The 20570-nt window shown below is 35.2% G+C and overlaps 1 protein-coding gene across 3 annotated transcripts in view; it reads right to left on the bottom strand.

Annotated features, from left to right (window-relative positions):
- COL11A1 (collagen type XI alpha 1 chain) overlaps window positions 1-20570 on the bottom strand; it is a 224976-nt gene that overhangs the window by 108080 nt on the left and 96326 nt on the right. For all 3 annotated transcript variants that reach the window (XM_044944634.1, XM_025288198.2, XM_044944633.1), the window contains exons 20-28: window positions 20421-20465; window positions 17010-17063; window positions 16545-16589; window positions 16239-16292; window positions 15745-15789; window positions 5683-5736; window positions 4527-4571; window positions 3357-3410; window positions 3230-3274 (exon numbers count right to left, since the gene is read on the bottom strand). In XM_044944634.1, coding sequence (XP_044800569.1) covers window positions 3230-3274; window positions 3357-3410; window positions 4527-4571; window positions 5683-5736; window positions 15745-15789; window positions 16239-16292; window positions 16545-16589; window positions 17010-17063; window positions 20421-20465 — 441 coding nt within the window. The remainder of the gene's footprint in view (window positions 1-3229; window positions 3275-3356; window positions 3411-4526; window positions 4572-5682; window positions 5737-15744; window positions 15790-16238; window positions 16293-16544; window positions 16590-17009; window positions 17064-20420; window positions 20466-20570) is intronic.

Raw genomic sequence — 20570 nt, 5'->3', positions numbered from 1 at the left:
AAATGCTGAAAAACAAGTGAAAGTGAAGTCGCTCAGTCGTGTCCGACTCTGCCACCCTATGGACTGTAGCCTACCAGGCTTATCCATCCATGGGATACAAGAATCATGCCTAATTAACCTCTAGCTCTCCAATGCCTACTATATTCTGACCCTCAAAATCATGATATATAACAGATATTTATTAAATGTAAATTTGGAATCATCCTTGCCTCAGTGTGAGTTTGGTAATGTATGCTAAGGTCCAGAAGATATAAGGATAGTAAGGATATGTGAGACTTAGACCCGGAAGTGCTGAAGGCTAAGTCGCTTCAGTTGTGTCCCTTTGCGACCCCATGGACTATTGCCCTCCAGGCTCCTCTGTCTATGGATTCTCCAGGCAGGAATACTGGAGTGGGTTGCCATTCCCTTCTCCAGGGGATCTTCCTGACCCAGGGATCCAACTGGCATCTCTTATGTCTCCTGCATTGGCAGGCAGCTTCTTTACCACTAGCGCCACCTGGGAAGCCAAGACCTGGAAAAGGAATCAAATCTGATATAGTGCCTTGAATGCAGCTGGGCAGTAGCAGAGGCTTAAAAGCTGAAAATGACCACTTAAGTTCCTATTGACTGGTGTCTTCATAACCTGATCCCTAGAGAGAAAGGTAATTACACAGTTGCTAAGTTTAGTTTAAAAAAATACTGCACTCTATGTCTAAAATAAATAATAGTTTTTAAAATTTTTTTCAAGGAGAGATGTTTTAAGAGAATATATAGTGAAGTAGAGGCTACTGCTATCAAAACTTTGTTTTCAATACATTCATAATTTTAAAAATAAATTAGATAGTAAGTTAGTAAGAACATCCTTACAGTAAGTGACATTTTTAAAACAAATGGCACTTTCAAGTTACTAAGCTTTCCAGTCCTTAAATTATCAAATTTTAGTATTTTAATTAATTTATTTTAATTGGAGGCTAATTACTTTACAATATTGTAGTGTTTTTTGCCATACATTGACATGAATTAACCATGGGTATACATGTGTCCCCCATCCTGAACCCACCTCCGACCTCCCTCCCCATCCCATTCCTTAGGGTTGTCCCAGCGCACTGGCTTTGAGTGCCCTGTTTCATGCACTGAACTTAGACTGGAGGAAACAGATTTTAGAAAATAGGTGAAAAAGGAATTCACCTGTGCCACTTGGTTGACTGGGTTATGTTGCTTAAGTTCTAAGGAATAAAGCTGAGTCTAAACAGTGGAGAATTTTATTCTAGTTAGGGCACTAACTTGGTAATTCAGCTTTCGTTAATTAATACTGCTATTTGTAATAAGAAAATAGTTTCAATTTCCTTCCTCATCTCTTTTGAGATAATGGTTGATTATCATATATATTCAGAAAAACAAATGGTGTACATTAAAATTAACTACGATTTCATGGTGCTTTACAAAGTTTGAAAATAGGAAGAATTCTTGTTATAAAAAGTTTCCATTAAAATTTATACAAATTTCTCTAAATCTAGGTAAACAATATATTACTAGGTTAATATATGATATGGAATGAAAGGTACAACTGAAAAATATCTTAGAGATTTTTTAGGATGAGGTCCTCATTTTACAGACTTAAAATAAGGCTCAGGGAAAGTAAGCAACCTAATTTTACAAGTTAGCTTTACAACTTTACTATGAGCGCTATCATCAGAACTCAGAATGTTTAATTCCCAATTAAAAATATTAATTATTTCTCTATATATCTACTTGTTTCTTCTGAGACCATATGCCACTCAAAATAACCAATAATATAAAATTTTTTTCCTACATATAACCAATATACATTTTTTTTCCTGAGTATGTTTCTTCTCACAAATATCTCATCATCTATAATTTTATTTTCCTTTGCATTTGCCACTACCCCTCCTTCCAAAAAGTTCACAACTTTCCCACTCCAATTCTTTGCCTTTCATATAAACACTGCCTTCCCTAAAATTCTTGGTGGGCACTAATTCCAGAGAAAAAATTTGAACTGATATTTAAATGTATTACCAACAAAAACTGAGATTCTAAGTTCCAAACTGAGACTATATATATATATATATATATACACTTTTTTTTTTTTTGCCTAGGCTACTTGCAAATAATTACAAGTTCAACATTGTCTAAGCCATCACTCTGTTGTCAGCTCAGTAAGACACTATACCCTGAAGTTCAACTGAGATGATAAAGATGAATTGGATTCAAATCAAAGTAGCTGAGTTAATTTAAAACACATGACATATTTTCATGCAGTAGACTTGACAATATAGTCGCATACTTTGACAATGCCTCAGTATGTTACCTATTTATTATTTTCAGAAAATAAAATATAACATATATAATAAATACATCCCTTCTTGTCATTTATTCCTTACTGATATCAAATCCATTCAAGGTGCTTTTAATAATATTACGACTGTAGGAATAAACAGTTATCCTTGAAATAAAAATGTATATTCCATATATTTCTCATGAAATTCCCTTAACACTTTGTACCTTGTGTTATAAAATGTAATATAGTAAGAATTAATGCAGTACCAGTTCTGAGTAGTGTCATTCCATTTCAACATAATCTTTGAGGACGTAGGAGCTCTACATTTATCTTAAACATTTCTCCCACCAGGGAGGCCATTTAATGAAAAAAAAATCTCAATTTTGTTTTCTTCATCAAATTAAATTATAAGCATCCTTTAAAAGAGTGCATATTCTTTCATTCACATTTATTTGGTTTTGCTCTTTATTTCCTTCTCATTTAAGCTTTTGCTATGCATGCATTATCACATACAAAGACTTCTTCTTCCAACAATTAATTCCTATTTTGTACTTTATTTCAATTTATTAAGAATGAAAATTTTAGTAGAGAAAAAAGGGAATAAATATTCCTCTATTATGCATATAATTGGATCCAATCCAGTCTTAACAAATACAATCATATGGTCAATCTTATCATTTAGAAAAGTTAAAGACATGTAAAAATAAAACTTTAGCAGAATTGATTTTATGTATGATATACCTTTTTTTTTTCTTCTATAATTTCATCCTCACCCAAGGATATAAAGCTTTTCTTTTAAAGTTTCCAGGATACAGAGTCCAAAATTATTAGACTTGCAGTGTCTGATACATAAGTAACCATTCAATATATTTGAGAAATGAAATATCTATAGAATAAATTTAATTTTTTATACAATACCAATTAAAATCACCTAAATAAATTATGTTTTACCTTTTCACCTTTAGAGCCCTTGAGACCTCTGACACCATCTGCTCCCTATGGAATAAATTAGAAGAATTAAATGACTATAATATTTTACACTGAAATTAAATAATGTGGAAAATATAATATTATTTACCTTTACTCCTCGGGGACCAGGGTAGCCAATGGGACCCTGTGGACCAGGAGGGCCCTGTAAAAGACCCAATGCAATTTAAATACATAATGTACTGAAAGTGTCCCTCACTCACATACTACAGTTTTACCAAATAATCTCTAAGAAGATGATATTTTTCCACTTTTGGTAAAAATTTATTTGCTAGCTTATCATTTATATCTAAAGTCAGATATGAGGAACAAACATATCATATATTTATGTTAAAGTAAGATAAATGTCATAAATATATGAAGTAATATAAATAATCATATATTAATAATTAATTTCTTTTCTAAGATTGAAAAAAATCTGATGTCCTTGATGTCTACAAAAAACAGCTATAGATTAACCAAAAGGATAAATAATTTCTAACCAAAAAATGGCATTAAATTTACAGCATTTACATCAAGAAAATGATCAAAATTATATATCTTCCATAGCTGGCTTCATTTCACTATTCTATCTAAAGGAAATAATATATAATATACAATAGTAATGCTATTTTAATAAGAATCTAAAATTAGCAACTCTACATAAAAATGATCTTACCCTGCTACTGTAATCCAAAAGTAGTATTAAGGTTGAATAAGTTTTACTTTTAATATTTTATTTAGATATTTTGATAACTATTTCTCTTTCAATCCCATCTTATGTAAAGATTATCAGAAAGTAATAAATATATATCAAATTCAAGTGACATAAACACTTTAACAATATTCAGTAGTTCTTGTCCAATTTCATTATTATTTATGATCATGTATTCCACATATACTATATGCAGATGTGAATGTATTTCTGATCATGAGAATTTTTTTTTAAACCAAGAATGATAGTCTAATTGATCTAATTGATCAAATTGCCAATATAGAATTAAAAGTTATCTAAGACATATCTTTTTTTATTCCCTAAATTAAAAGTTACTTTAGAGACATGATTTATACCTAAATGTTAGCAAACATTCTTTTGAAAGTAAATACATATTAAAGGTGGAGAGTAACTATTTTTTGCTACTTATTTTCTAATATTCATAGCCCTAAATGATCAAATAAATATATATATATACATATATGTATCTCATAGAAATGACCAAAGCAAGGCATTTTCTCTAGGAGATAAGGTGACAGAACATTTAAATAATACTTTGTAACATACCAGAGAACCTTTTTCTCCAGACTGGCCTTCTTTTCCAGGATGACCCTACATTTGTCAAAAATATATACTGATGAGATGCAATATTAATGGCAATATATAATATGAAATTGTTCCCTTTTTTCCACATGTTGAGGTTTTACTCTTTATGTTTCAAAATATATTAAATATTTTGCATCACTCTATATAACTTTAAATAATATTGGAAACTAGCATTTGGAAAGAAACATAAGTTTATATTGGCTTGGTGCAAATTTCACCAATGACATAATGAACTTGAGAGACAGTTTGGGAAAAGCACATAAAGCATGCATATTATTCATGAACAGTTTGACCCCAATCTCAATTAGTCTTAAATAAAAGTGTTTCAGTCTAACTTCTATTTGCATATTGATTAAATAATTATACTCACATCTTTACAAGGCAACTAAGAACATCAGTGGGACATTTAAAACACAGCAACATCATAAACACCAATGGTGTTTTTAATCAAGTTACTGAGAGTTGGTAAATAAAAATGCACAGCTCCAAAACAACTCTACTCAATGAAAACAAGCAATAACAGGATGAAAATTTTTATACCTTAATTCTAAGTAAGTAGTTTCAAGAGAAAAAAAAAAGCATAAATAAAAGGTTTTCAAATAACAACCATGGATTTTACATGATTGCATAATTTATTGCTATATGATAAGATATAATAAACACTGCTATATTTCTAGAAAAGTAAGGAATCCCTGAACACAGATGAATTTTCATGTAAAGTGTCTGAGGAAACTTACAAAAGATGAGGAATATCACCTGGACTCTCAAGAAACATGTTCTTTGAAAAGGAAGAGAAGATATAAAGTATTTTCTATGAAAAGAAAAGGACATAACAAAAAGTATAGCAACAGAAAATGTAGAGCCTACTAAGAGAAAAGTGAGAGGTAGGAAAATATGAGATTCTGGCAGAGAGTGGTCCTAAGACCACTGGGAGCTCTTTAAAAATTTTGCAGTATGGAAACTACATGATTAAATAGAATTTTAGAGAGATCAATGTTTAATTACTGGCTCAATTTGCTTTTATTATTGAATTTATACAATCACTTCTAAACACATGTAAAATCTATTTTTGAAAATGAAATATGGAAAGTTTAATGACCAGGTAACTACTACTTACAGGAGGCCCATCAGCACCAGGAAGTCCTGCAAGCCCTGGTTTTCCTTGTGGACCCTAATTGAACAGAAAAAAAGAATATTTTCATTAAAAAAAAATAATGGAAAGTCTGACTTTGTACATAGGAATATACTGCTAATAAGATTTTTAACTTGAGTCACCAATCTTTATCTTTAAATTGCACATATCTAAATACTTTTTAACATGTTTTATAGAAAAATGGTATATAAAGATAGATGAAAATAAAATTTAACATATGTCAAAGACACATTAGTTTTTTTATCTGGCTTTTAATCCTGTCTTTTTTAATTTGCAATTAAATTAATTGCTAATTAATTTAATTTTTGCATACCATAATAAATTGTTGCTTATAGACTAAAAGGGTATCCCAGGTGATGCTAGTGGTAAAGAATCTGCCTGCCAATGCAGGAGATGTGAGAGACAGTTTTGATCCCTGGATTGGGAAGATCCCTTGGAGAAGGAGATAGCAACCCACTCCAGAATTCTTGCCTGGAGGATCCTATGGGCAGAGGAGCTTGGAGGGCTACAATCCATAGGATCGCAGAGTCAGACATGAGTGAAGCAATTTAGCACACATGTATGCACAGAGTAAAAAGAAAAAAATATATAGGTCCATATGCAATCATTATATTTACTGATATACATTGATTTACATCACTGAAAAAGCAAATACTGGATATTTCCATAATGACACTAATAAGTTCCTATTCAAGGGGAACTATACTCAATATGAAAGTGAAAGTCACTCAGTTGTGTCTGATTCTTTGAGATTGTACAGTCCATGGAATTCTCCAGACCAGAACACTGGAGTGGGCAGCCTTTCTCTTCTCCAGGGGATCTGCCCAACCCAGGGATCAAACCCAGGTCTCCCACATTGCAAGTAGATGCTTTCCCAGCTGAGCCACAAGTTGGACTATAAAGAAAGTTGAGCACTGAAGAATTGATGCTTTTGAAAAGGGGTGTTGGAGAAGACTCTTGAGAATCCCTTGGATGGCAAGGAGATCAAACCAGTCCATCTTAAAGGAAATCAGTCCTGAATATTCATTGGAAGGACTGATGCTGAAGTTGAACTCCAATACTTTGGCCACCTGATGTGAAGAATTGACTCATTGGGAAAGACCCTGATGCTGGGAAAGATTGAAGGCGGGAGGAGAAGGGGATGACAGAGGATGAGATGGTTGGATGGCATCACCGACTCAATGGACATGAGTTTGAGCAAGCTCCAGGAGCTGGTGATGGACAGGGAAGCCTGGCATACTGCAGTCCATGGGGTCACAAAGAGTTGGACATGACTGAGTGACTGAACTGAACTGAACTGATACTCAATATCCCTTGATAAGCTACAATGGAAAAAACATGACAAAGAATGTATATGTGTATGTGTGTGTATATATATATATATATATATATATATATATAAAAAACTTAATCACTTTGTTGTACACCAGAAATTAACACAACATTGTAAATCAGCTATATTTCAACAAAATAATTTTTTAAAATGTGCCAGTTCAAATAATTACATAGTAATATTGATTAAACATCAGTAACAATTAACATAAGGAATATGTTATATATTATGTTACTCATAAGACATAGAAATATACTATTTTGATGTAGAAAGGACATAATCTAATACACAAGTAACAAATAATAACAAAGTAACTATTTATTCAATAGATTAATCTGTGTTTAATCACAAAGGATTTCAGATATCATTTAATTTGATCACCGGTTAGGTTGCAACATGCTAAGTATGATTATTGCAAGCAGACCCTTCACTGGGAGAAAAACTGGCTTTCTACTTGGAATAATTAACTTTATCAAGTCTTTAAAGCTCAAGCCATTTCTGCTTGCTCATGATTAGTCGGAATTTAGAAACAATTAAAAGAGCAAGGATACATCAGCAAGTCTAGATGCTAGATATAAAGGGAGTTTTCCATTCTCAGACAGTATTTAAGAAAAGCATTGTATTCGTGTATACGGATAGTACAGAGTTTAACAAGAAAGCCTCATTTAAATCACTATGGAACAACAACAACAAAAAATAACCTATAAATAAAATAATCTGGACTTTATAACTGAATTTAATTGCATCTCATTTTTATAGGATTTAAAAGTTTCAATTCTCTTCACCACTGTGCAAAGTCATATACAGTCAAGTAATCTAATATTATAAAATAACTGCTATAAAATCCTGATTCTTTTATGACAGTATTTTACCTTTCACTTAAATCATTTTTTGCTCTCAGTACAATATACTTATTTCCTCAAAACAAAATGTAGAATACAAAGGCAAAACTATTTCTGTAATTATTATTTCCAGCAGGCATGATAGTTCCATGACAATGACCTTGTGTATAATACTATGTTGTTTTTTGTTGTTGTTGTTGTTGCTACATATTTAAGTGTAGATTATAAATACTACAAGTCTTGTACTATAGGATTTTTTAAAATCAAGTTAAAATCGATCCATTTCTTTTAAAATGGAAGCTCTATGACAGTACAGTATTTTGTCTGTTTTCTTAACTGCTTGCTATTTCCCTAAAGGAAAGGCAATGAATTTAAATGAATGAATGCCGTATTTTTTGGAGTTTAATAAAATAGTTAAAATTTGTTGTGTTCCTATGCGCTATATTAAGCAATATATGATACATATTATATATATTTATATGTATACTGTCCATTTTAATTCTCAAGCAATTTCATGAAATTTCATCATCTAAGATTCTGAATAATTAACCAATGCTAATATATCACAGAGTTGCAATATAAATGAGTCCAGATCTGTAGCCATATTTTCAAAGTCTTTGCCTTTAACTAATATTTTTTTTGTGTCTTGCTATTTCTTCTTTAGCTCACAGAGTTACACAATATCATTTGTTTTCTATAAAGCAATTAATATATGAGTGATGGAAATTCTGAAAGCATAAATTAAATCACAGGACATAAAAGTATATTTAAGTTATTGCATATCAGAAGAGCAATATAGTGGTCATCCAGTTTGGTTAATTAACTTAATGTTATAAAATATTTATCCCAAATATAATAAAAGTACAGGCAACAATAACTTATGATAAAAATGTTATTGGGAATTAAAAATATATGATATTTCTAAAATTATATTTAACTGTGAGATTTAACTGTGGGTTGCACAATCTGATTAAAAACATTATTCACCAAGTTTTGAAAGACAAGGCTCTTGAGCCAGAATAAACAGAACACAAATCTAAAATAAAATATATACCATAGACACAAAATAAATAAAATGCATTTCTTTCATGTTCTTTCTCCTTTTGATAAAAAGAGACTGTTTTTGAACTCAAGAGCTAGATATGTTTAAAGCAGAAAAAGAAGCAGATTATGCTTAATGATAGCTCTCTTCCTACCACAAGAAGTTCAATGAACCAGATCCTATATTTTACCTGTGTCTCAACATAGTGAATTCAGATACACCAACTTTCCTTAAAAGTAAATTCTTCCTCTAAGACTCCAGTGCAGGGATGATATTATTACAGAAAATTTAATAGGCACATGCCTCAAGTGCAATTTATTACAAACATAATATGGTTATGATGAGTTAATCTAAGATATGGTAAGAGTGGTCCAGATTAAAATCCCTGATCTAAAGCACCTTTGGTGCCTAATATTTTAAATAAATCAACTATTTCCAATAGCCCTCTGATACTGTAATCATATAGAAAATACACAGAAAAAAAGCACTTTAGAGACCACTTAAGTTTGGTATGAAAATGAAGAAAGGCAAAGGCTAAACAAAAGACAGCTTTACAGATGGACATCATCAAATGGTCAATGTTGAAATCAAATTGATTTCATTTCTTTGTAGCTGAAGATGGAGAAACTGTATACGGTGAAAAAAAAATAAGACCTGGAGCTGATTGTGGCTCAGATCATCAGCTTCTCATAGTAAAATTCAGGCTTAAACTAAAGAAGACTGGGAAAAACACTAAGCCAGCCAGATATGACTTGAGTCAAATCTTGTGTGAATTCCCAGTAGCTTCAATGGACTATAACACTGTGCCTGAAGAACTATGGACAGCAGTCTGTAATATTGTACAGGAGGTGGTGAACAAAACCATCCCAAAGAAAAAGAAAGCAAGAGTCAAAGTGTTTATCTGAGGAGGCTTTACAAATAGCAGAATGAAGACAAGTGAAAAGCAGGCGAGAGAGGGAAAGGTACATCCAATTAAATGCAGAGTTTCAAAGAATAGCTATAAGAGACAAGAAGGCCTTCTTCAATGAACAATGCATAAAACTGGAAGAAAAGAACAAAAGGGGAAAGACCAGAGATCTCTTCAGGAAAATTGGAAACATCGAGGGAGCATTCTGCCCAAAGATGGACACAATAAAGGATAAAAAAGGTAGAGACCTAGTAAATGCTGAAGAGATCAAGAAGAGATGGAAAGAATACACAGAAGAACTGTATTAAAAAAATCTTAATGAACTGAATTACTATGATGGTGTGGTTAGTCCCCCAGAACCAGACATTCTAGAGTATGAAGTCTAGAGGGCCTTAAGAAGCATTGCTATTAATAAACCTAGTGGATGCAATGAAATTCCAGCAGAACTATTCAAATTCCTAAAGGAGGATGTCATTAAATCAGCAAATCTGGAAGATCCAGCAGTGGCCACAGGAGTAGAAAAGGTCAATCCTCATCCCAGTTCCAAGAAGGGTAACACCAAAGAACGTGCTAATCATCAAACAATTGCACACATCTCCAATGCTAGTGAGGTCATGCTTAAAATCTTGTATGCTAGGCTTCAGCAGTATGTGAACCAAGAACTTCCAGATGTCCAAGCTGTGTTTAGAAAAGGAAGAGGAACTAGAGATCAAATTGCCAAAATTTGCTGCATTATAGAGAAAGCAAAGGAACTTCAGAAAAACATCTATCTCTGTTTCATCAACCATGATCAAGCCTTTGACTGTGTGGATCATTACAAACTGTGGGAAGCTCTTAGAGAGATGGGAATACCAGACCATCTTACCAGCCTCCTCAGAAACCTGTATGTGGGTCAAGAAGCAACATTTAGAACCTTGTATGGAACAACTGATTGGTTCAATGTTGAGAAAGGAGTACGACAGGGCTGTCTGCTGTAACCCTGTTTTTTTAACCTATATGCTGAGAACATCATGAGAAATGCCAGGCTGGATGTTATAAGCTGGAATCAAGGTAGGCAGGAGAAACATCAACAACCTTAGATATGCAGATGATACCACTCTAATGGCAGAAAGTGTAGAGGCCCTAAAGGGCCTCTTGATGAGGGTGAATGAGGAGAGTGAAAGAGTTGACTTAAGACTAAATATTAAGAAACTAAGATCACGTCATTCAGCCCCATTACCGCATGGCAAATAGAAGGGGAGAAGGTGGAAGCAGTGACAGATTTCCCCTTCTTGGGCTTCAAAATCACAGCAGACTGTGACCTCAGCCATGAAATCAGGAGACTATTGCTTTTTGGCAGGAAAGCAATGACAAACCTAGACTGTGTTGAAAAGCAGAGATATTACTCTGCTGACATGGTCCGTGTATTCAAGGCTATGGTCTTCCCTAGGGTCATGTATGGATGTGAGAAGAGGACCGTAACGGAAGTGGAGCACCAAAGAATCGATGCCTCTGAACTGTGGTGCTGGAGAGGACTTTTCAAAGTCCCTTGAACTGCAAGGAGACCAGATCAGTTCAGTTCAGTTCAATTGCTCAGTCCTATCCAACTCTTTGCAATCCCATGGACTGCAGCACACCAGGCCTCCCTGTCCATCACTAACTCCCGGAGTTTACTCATGTCCATCAAGCCGGTGATGCCATCCAACCACCTCATCCTCTGTCGTCCCCTTCTCCCGCCTTCAATCTTTCCCAGCATCAGGGTCTTTTCCAATGAGTTGGCTCTTCACATCAGGTGGCCAAAATATTGGAGTTTCGGCTTCAACATCAGTCCTTCCAATGAATATTCAGAACTGATTTCCTTTAGGATGGACTGGTTGGATCTCCTTGCAGTCTAAGGGACTCTCAAGAGTCTTCTCCAACACCACAGTTCAAAAGCATCAATTCTTCGGTGCTCAGCTTTCTTTATAGTCCAACTCTCACATCTATACACACGACTGGAAAAACCATAGCCTTGACTAGACAGACATTTGTTGGTAAAGTAATCACCATCTGCAGTGATTTTGGAGCCCAAAAACATAAAGATCAGATCAGTCAATCCTAAAGGAAGTCAACCCTGAATATTCACTCTGATCCTAATGCTGAAGCTCCAGCATTTTGGTCATGTGATGCGAATGGATGACTCATTGGAAAAGTCCCTGATGCTGGGAAAGATTGAGGGCAGAAGAAGAAGGTGTCAGGGGAGGAAACGGCTGGATGGCATCACCAATGCAGTGAACATGAACTTGGGCAAACTGTGGGTGATGGTGAGGGACAGGGAGGCCTGTGTGTTGCAGTCCATGTAGGACATACAGTCCCTGTCATGTCCTACAAAGAGTAGGACATGACAGGGTGACTGAACATCAACAACAACAAGTTTTTTATGCTAATTCTTAACATTAATAATAAGTAACTCAGCTAGAATGTTACCAAAGGTCTTGAATATATATATATATATATATATATATATATATTTATTTTACCAAAGAATATATGTTGCTGTTGTTGCTTAGTTGCCAAGTCACTTCTGACTCTTTTGAGACCTCTTGGACTGGAGCTTCTTCCAGGCTCCTCTGTCCATGGGATTTCCCAGGCAAGAATACTAGAGTGGGTTGCCATTTCCTTCTTCAGGGGATCTTCCTGACTGAGGGATTGAACCTGTGTTTCCTGCATTGCATGCAGATTCTTTACTGCTGAGCCACCAGGGAAGACGAAAGAATATATATAATAGGTCAAAAAGCATATAAAAATAAGCCCCAAATCACGAGTGATTAGGGAAATATCAATTAATACTACAATAAGGTACTATTTCACACCAACAAAAATAACCATAATTAAAGAGAGAAAATATGTTAGTATAGCTGAGCATCTGGAGAAACTAGTTCAGTTCAGTTCTGTTCAGTCGCTCAGTTGTGTCCAACTCTTTACGACCCTATGGACTGCAGCATGCCAGGCCTCCCTGTACATCATCAACTTCCGGAGTTTACTCAAACTCATGTCCATTGAATCGATGATGCCATACAACCATCTCATCCTCTGCTGTCCCCTTCTCCTCCTACCTTCAATCTTTCCCAACATCAGGGTCTTTTTAAATGAGTCAGCTCTTCACATTAGGTGGCCAAAATATTGGAGTTTCCTCTTCAACATCAGTCCTTCCAATGAATATTCAGGACTGATTTGCTATATGATGGACTGGTTGGATCTCCTTGTAGTCCAAGGGACTCTCGAGTCTTTTCCAACACCACAGTTCAAAAGCATCAATTCTTCGTCACTTAGCTTTCTTTATAGCCCAACTCATATCTATATTTGACCACTGGAAAAACCATGGCCTTGACTAGATGGACCTTTGTTGGCAAAGTAATGTCTCTGCTTTTCAATATGCTGTCTAGGTTGATCATAACTTTTCTTCCAAAGAGTGTCTTTTAATTTATTGATTCCAGTCACCATCTGCAGTGATTTTGGAGCCCCCAAAAATAAAGTTTGCCACTATTTCCACAGTTTCCCCATCTATTTCCCATGAAGTGATGGGACCAGATGCCATGATCTTCTTTTTTGAATGTTAAGCTTTAAGCCAACTTTTTCATTCTCCTCTTTCACTTTCATCAAGAGGCTCTTTAGTTCTTCACTTTCTGCCATAAAGATGGTGACATCTGCATATCTGAAGTTATTGCTATTTATCCCTGCAATCTTGATTCCAGCTTGTGCTTCATCCAGCCCAGTGTTTCTCATGTTCTCCGCATATAAGTTAAATGAACACGGTGACAATATGTATCCTTGACATACTCCTTTTCCTATTTGGAACCAGTCTGTTACTCCATGTCTAGTTCTGTTGCTTCCTGACCTGCATATAGGTTTCTCAAGAGGCAGGTCAGGTGGTCTGGTATTTCCATCTCAAAGAATTTTCCACAGTTTATTGTGATCCATACAGTCAAAGGTTTTGGCATAGTCAGTAAAGCAGAAATAGATGTTTTTCTGGAACTCTCTTGCTTTTTCAATGACCCAGCGGATGTTGACAATTTAATCTCTGGTTCCTCTGCCTTTCTAAAACCAGCTTGAATATCTGGAAGTTCACGGTTCACATATTGTTGAAGCCTGGCTTGGAGAATTTTGAGCATTACTTTACTAGCGCATGAGATGGTGGCTCAGATGGTAAAGCGTCTGTCTACAATGTGGGAGGCCAGGGTTCAAGCCCTGGGTTGGGAAGATCCCCTGGAGAAGCAAATGGCAATCCACTGCAGTACTATTGCCTGGAAAATCCCATGGACAGAGGAGCCTGGTAGGTTACAGTCTATGGGGTCGCAAAGAGTCGGTCATGATTATGCGACTTCACTTTGGGCTTTCCTGGTGGCTCAGAGGGTAAAGCATCTGCCCACAATGCGGGAGACCCAGGTTCTATCCCTGGGTTGGGAAGATCCCCTGGAGAAGGCAATGGCAACCCACTCCAGCACTCTTGCCTGGAAAATCCCATGGACAGAGGAGCCTGGCAGGCTATAGTCCATGGGGTTACAAAGAGTCAGACACGACTGAGCAACTTCACTTACTAGCGCATGAGATGAGTGTAATTGTGTGGTAGTTTGAGCATTCTTTGGCTTGCCTTTCTTAGGGATTGGAATGAAAACTGAAATCCTCATAAATTTTGAGGAAGGAAGTATGGTACAACCACTTTGAAACACAATCTGAAAACTTCTTAAAGTGTTAAACATGAATTTATCATATACCCAGCAGTTCCACTTCTAACTATCTAACAAAAACAATTTTTAAAATGTCTACACAAATATCTTTGTACAAATATTCAAAGCAGCACTATTCTTAATAGCTGAAAAGTGTACATAACTCATTTCCCTCAACTGCTGAATAAGTAAACAAAATATTCAATCAAAGGAATACCGTTTGGCAAAAAAAAGAAATGAAGTACTGATATATGCTACCACATGGATAAAACTCAAAAACATTATGCCAAATAAAAGAAGCCAGACACAAATGTCACATACTATATTTATTCATATGATTAAATTAAATGTTAATTTCATTCATACATTTTGTTCACATAAGATGGTCAGAAAAGGTATATGCATAAAGATACAAAGCAGATCAATTGTGTAGGTTTGTGCGTGGACTCAGGAGTAGAAATTGATGCAAGCTTTCTTTCTGGGGTGATATAAATATTTTAAAAATGTGATTGTGGCAAGTTCTATAAATTTCCTAAAAATGATTGACTGATAGACTTAAAGAGAGTAAGTAAATTTTATGGTATGAAATTAACTCCAATAAAGTTGATAATTTAAAAAATCACATATTTATAGAAATCAGCCAAAATAAGAAAAAAAATTATATAAGAACAGGTAACACTGTGCTGTAACTATAGGGAATAGAAAATACTACTTAAAGAAACTGACAGGGGAGATGGAGGAAAAAAGACATCTCTTTAATTAAAAACTTATTCTTGTTTTGATCTAGACATTGAGTTTTAACAAGAACATCATTTGCCATTTTTCCATGAAAAATGGTGGCAATGATAATGTCACAATTTTCCCTTAATTAGATCACATGCAAACCTCATCACATGTTTTAAATAATGAGAAATGAAAGGAGAACAAAAATAAAGAGAAAGCACTCACTCATATCAGTACATTAATGAAATTAATATAGCTGAGAATGTCATATTTGGAAGCTATCCAAATGGAAACTCTGTGAAATGTTATCATTTACAGTTCAGAGACATATGAATGGCTTCTGCTCACCAGTACGTTCATGATTTAAATCCAGATTAATTCCTTATATGCTGAGCCATTTAAATATCAAAAGCAGAAGGCAGGCCTTATTCCTCCCTAAGATTGACAACACAAGCTCATTTACCAGACATTACTAGGACAACAGATGAACTTACTTTTTCACCCGGAGGACCAATTGGACCTTGTGGACCAGGAAGACCCTATTTTAAAAGAATTTATTTCATACGTCAAGTATCACATCATAAGAACACACTTTTAAAATAGTAAATGATTAGCCCTCTATATTACATGCAATGAGCTATGAGTATTATATATATCCCCCACTTTCTCCAGAAGATTTTACAACACTGGAGTTTTATACAAGGTACTCTTTTGGCAATGGAACTGTAATGTGATCCTATTCAGAACCCTCCCGCAGGTATCCTGGCATTCCATGAACACTGAATGACTCATTTTACTCTTGGAAGAAAGAAAAGCCTCTGCAAATTTGTTCAAAAATTTTTTTAAAGGAATAAAATAGAATGAGCTTTGTACATTCATACATAAACTCTCAGCCCTACATAGAAAATTTTGAGGCTGTCAATTTTCTTGTATAAAGGTACCATCTTACCCCATTACCTCAATAAAAGGTGTGATGGCTTAGACTTACTTGAGGTCCTGGGTTTCCCTGCTGACCAGGAGGTCCCGGCTCCCCTTGAGGACCCTGACATAGGAAAATGGAAAAGAGTCTTTAACAGAACTATTTCACATAATAGGTTTTGTCTTTTGGATTGAAAAATAGTTCCCATATCATGTTTCCCTTTAGAGAATCTGGAAAATCTTGCAAAATATTAATGCTAGCAGAAGAATTTGGCAAAACATTGTAAGAAACCTTAATTTTAGATTTAGCAACAAAAATGGTTTGCTAGTATTTAGAGGACAGAAATGAGTTACTTTATGGATGTCTTGTACATACCATGTTCCCTTTTGGTCCTGGGGGACCATCCACACCTGCTATACCCTTCAATGAAGAAAAAATATACATGAGTATATACAAGTTCAGATGCTACAATAGAAAATATAAAAAACGAACCTAATAGCATGATACCCAGTAACCTAGGGTAACTAAAAGCCATTTTAGAACTCAGTGGAAATGAGGGAAAAAGCAAGGTCTATACTCTCCTCTCCATGTCCATGGAGACATCCTGGCAGTATTTTCTACTGTGTGTTGGGAAGAACAATAAAATACATAAACTAAAAGAAAAAGAAAGAAGCAGGTGGAGTGAGTACACTCAGTTAAATTGATAGGCAGCATCATTAGGTCTTAGATTATAATAGTGAAACTTTGGCTGTCTACTGAAAGCTTTTACAGCTTTCTGGCTTTAAGACTCTGGCAATAAGCTTTCTCTAGAACATCTTGAATGTTTTCAACAATACATACAGGCTGTCCAATAGGTCCTGGAGTTCCTCTTGGTCCTAGCAAACCTCGTGGACCCTAGGAGTAAAAAAGAAAAAGATTATAAAAAAAAAAAAGGCCTTCAAAACATGTCTTGTCTTTTAAATAAACACATTTTAATGTAATGTTTTGATTAAAATATTTATTCATCCTCTTTTAACACACCAAAAGGGGCATTTAAAATAGCATTTTGTGTGACACAATTACCTAGTGTTTATATTGAGCCAAAAGCCAAAATGGATGAGTGAGTCTTTAATATAGAAACTGTATCTTTGAGTCTATGGAATTACATATGAATCACTTGTGAAACTTTCAATACACGAAATATTTTAAAGCTTCAAGTAAGTAACTGTTGTGCCATTTTCCAATTTGAATAGCAATGCTGAATCTTATTAAATCTTATAATTCAAACAGACTACACAAAGAGTCTTGATGCTCATTTATTTTACATTTAGGTAAATTCCATCTTGAGAGAATATTCTACTGAGAGAAAGAAACAAACAGCTGGATGACTATATTAGGAAGGTTATAGAAACCACTTTCATGATTTTTAAAATTATTATGATTTAAGCAAGCATTTTCTTCTCTTCTTCGCCTTCTCCATTTTTTTCCTCTTTCTTTTCCTTCTTCAAAAAAGTCAACAGTATGGTTTACTGTTATATTTACTTGAGAGACTGAGGAGCCTGGTGGGCTATAGTCCAAGGAATTGCAAAGAGTTGGACACAATTGAGCAACTAACATATACAAACACACTTTGCCTTTGAATTGACAGGTTCTATAATGTGGCAAACTAGCAGTAAAACTAAGAGGTCTGCTTCTAGTGTGGATCTTTGATTGACTAGGTTTGAGTAAACCTTTCCAACTCAGTTTCCTCATTTGTAAAATTCAATGGAAAAAAGGATATAATTTAATAAATTTTATAGTTATATTTGATATACACTAAACACCTCATTTTTTGTAGTAGCAGTAGCAAGCACCTCATTTTTTGTTTCCTCTAGTAATAATTGTTTATCCTAAACAAATAAAAAATTCTAGAGGTATTGATATAAAAAATTGAAACAAAATAAACAGCAACAAAAACTAGATAAGGTTTTTTGGATGACAAGTTGTGGTTTAGTCGCTCAGTCATGACCAATTCTTTGTGACCCCATGAACTGCAGCACATCCCTGCAGACTTCCCTGTCCTTCACTATCTTCTGGAATTTGCTCAAACTCATGTCCATTGAGTAGGTGATGCCATCTAACCACCTCATCCTCTGTCGTCCCCTTCTCCTCTTGCCCCCAATCTTTCCAAGCATCAGGATTTTTTCCAATGAGTTGTCTCTTCGAATCAGGGGGCCAAGGTACTGGAGCTTCAGCATCAGTCCTACCACTGAATATTCAGGGTTGATTTCCTTTAGGATTGACTGATTTCATCTTGCTGTCCAGGGGACTCTCAAGAGTCTTCTCCAGTGCCACAGTTTGAAAGCATCAATTCCTCAGTGTTCAGCCTTCTTTATGGTCCAAGTCTAACATCGGTACATAATTACTGCAAAAACCATAGTTTCGACTATAGGAACCTTTGTTGGCAAAGTGATGTCTCTGTTTTTAATATACTGTCTAGGTTTCTCATAGCTTTACTTCCAAGAAGTAAAAGTCTTTTAATTTCATGGCTGCAATCACTGTTTGCAGTGATTTTGGAGCCCAAGAAAATAAAATCTGTCACTGTTTCCACTTTCCCCCCATCTACTTGCCTTGAAGAGATGGGAATGAAAGCTATGATCTTAGATTTTTTAATGTTGAGTTTTTAGCCAGCTTTTTTTCACTCTCCTCTTTCACCTTCATCAAGAGGCTCTTTAGTTCTTCTTCAATTTCTGCTATTAGAGTGTTATCATCTGCATATCTGAGGTTGTTGATATTTCCCCATGCAATCTTGATTCCAGCTTGTGATTCATCCAGCCTGGCATTTTGCAAGATATACTCTGCATAGAAATTAAATAAAAGTGTGAAAGCATGAGCCTTGTTGTACTCCTTTCCCAAGTTTGAACCAGTCTGTTGTTCCATGTTTGGTTTTAACTGTTGCTTTTTGACCTACATATAGATTTCAGGAGACAGGTAAGGTGGTCTGGTATTCCCATCTCTAAGAATTTTCCAGTTTGTTGTAATCTACACATTCAAAGTATTTAGCATAGTCAATGAAGCAGAAGTAGATTTTTTTTTTTTTTAATTTTCTAGCTTTTTGTATGATCCAACAAATGTTGGCCATTTGATCTCTGGTTCCTCTGCCTTTTCTAAATCTAGCTTGTACATCTGGAAGTTCTGGGTTCTTATACTATTGAAGCCTAGCTTGAAGGATTTTGAGCATTATCTTGCTAGCATGTGAAATGAGCACAACTGTATGGTAGTTTGAACATTCTTTGGCATTTGCCTTTCTTTAGGACTGAAATGGAGAAGGCAATGGCACCCCACTCCAGTACTTTTGCCTAGAAAATCCCATGGACGGAGGAGCCTGGTAGGCTGCAGTCCATGGGGTCACAAAGAGTCGGACATGACTGAGCGACTTCACTTTCACTTTTTACTTCATGCACTGGAGAAGGAAATGGCAACCCACTCGTGTTCTTGCCTGAAGAATCCCAGGGATGGGGGAGCCTGGTGGGCTGCCGTCTATGGGGTCGCACAGAATCGGACACGACTAAAGCTACTTAGCAGCAGCAGCAGCAGCAGGACTGAAATGAAAACTGACCTTTCCCAGTCCTGTGGCCACTGCTGAGTTTTCCAATTTTGCTGGCATATTGAGGGCAGCACTTTAACAGCATCATCTTTTAGGATTTGAAAGAGCTCAGCTAGAATTCCATCACCACCACAAGCTTTGTTCAAAGTAATGTTTCTTAAGGCCCACTTGACTTCACATTCCAGAATATCTGGCCTTATATGAGTGATCATACCATCGTGGTTATCTGTGTAATTAGGACCTTCTTTATGTAGTTCTTCTGTGTATTCTTGCCACCTCTTCTTAATCTCTTCTGTGTCTGTTATGTCCTTGCCATTTCTGTCATTTATTGTGCCCATCTCTGCATGAAATGTTCCTTTGGTATCTCCAATTTTCTTGAAGAGATCTATAGTCCTTCCTGTTCTATTGTTTTCCTCTATTTATTTGCATTATTCACTTAAAAAGGCTTTATTATCTCTCCTTGTAGTTAAGATGTTATATCCCACATTTTTTTCCTCTCAATTTCCTAAGATTTAATGACAGAAGAGCTGTAAGTATCCTTTTAAAATGTTTTTTCACATAACAAATTACCTGGGTAGGTTAGGTAAGATTGCAATTTATTATTGACTTTATATTTGTAACACCAAGCACTATTCCTCCTAAATAGGGTATTATTTAAAAAGAAAAAAAAAAAGAAAGTTGCTTACAGCTTCACCTGGAAGACCCCTTGGTCCTATTTCTCCATCTTCTCCCTGTCATGGACATAATGAATAGGATAGTGATGTGATCAGACAATGCAACATTTCAGCATGGCTTTCTTTAATGTTTTAATTTTAAATATTTCTTAAAAGAAATGA

This window comes from Bubalus bubalis, chromosome 6 (assembly GCF_019923935.1).
Source record: "Bubalus bubalis isolate 160015118507 breed Murrah chromosome 6, NDDB_SH_1, whole genome shotgun sequence".
Classification (NCBI taxonomy): Eukaryota; Metazoa; Chordata; class Mammalia; order Artiodactyla; family Bovidae; genus Bubalus; species Bubalus bubalis.
The sequence above is the reverse complement of the archived record's forward strand: the minus strand, read 5'-3'. Positions and strand labels throughout refer to the sequence as shown.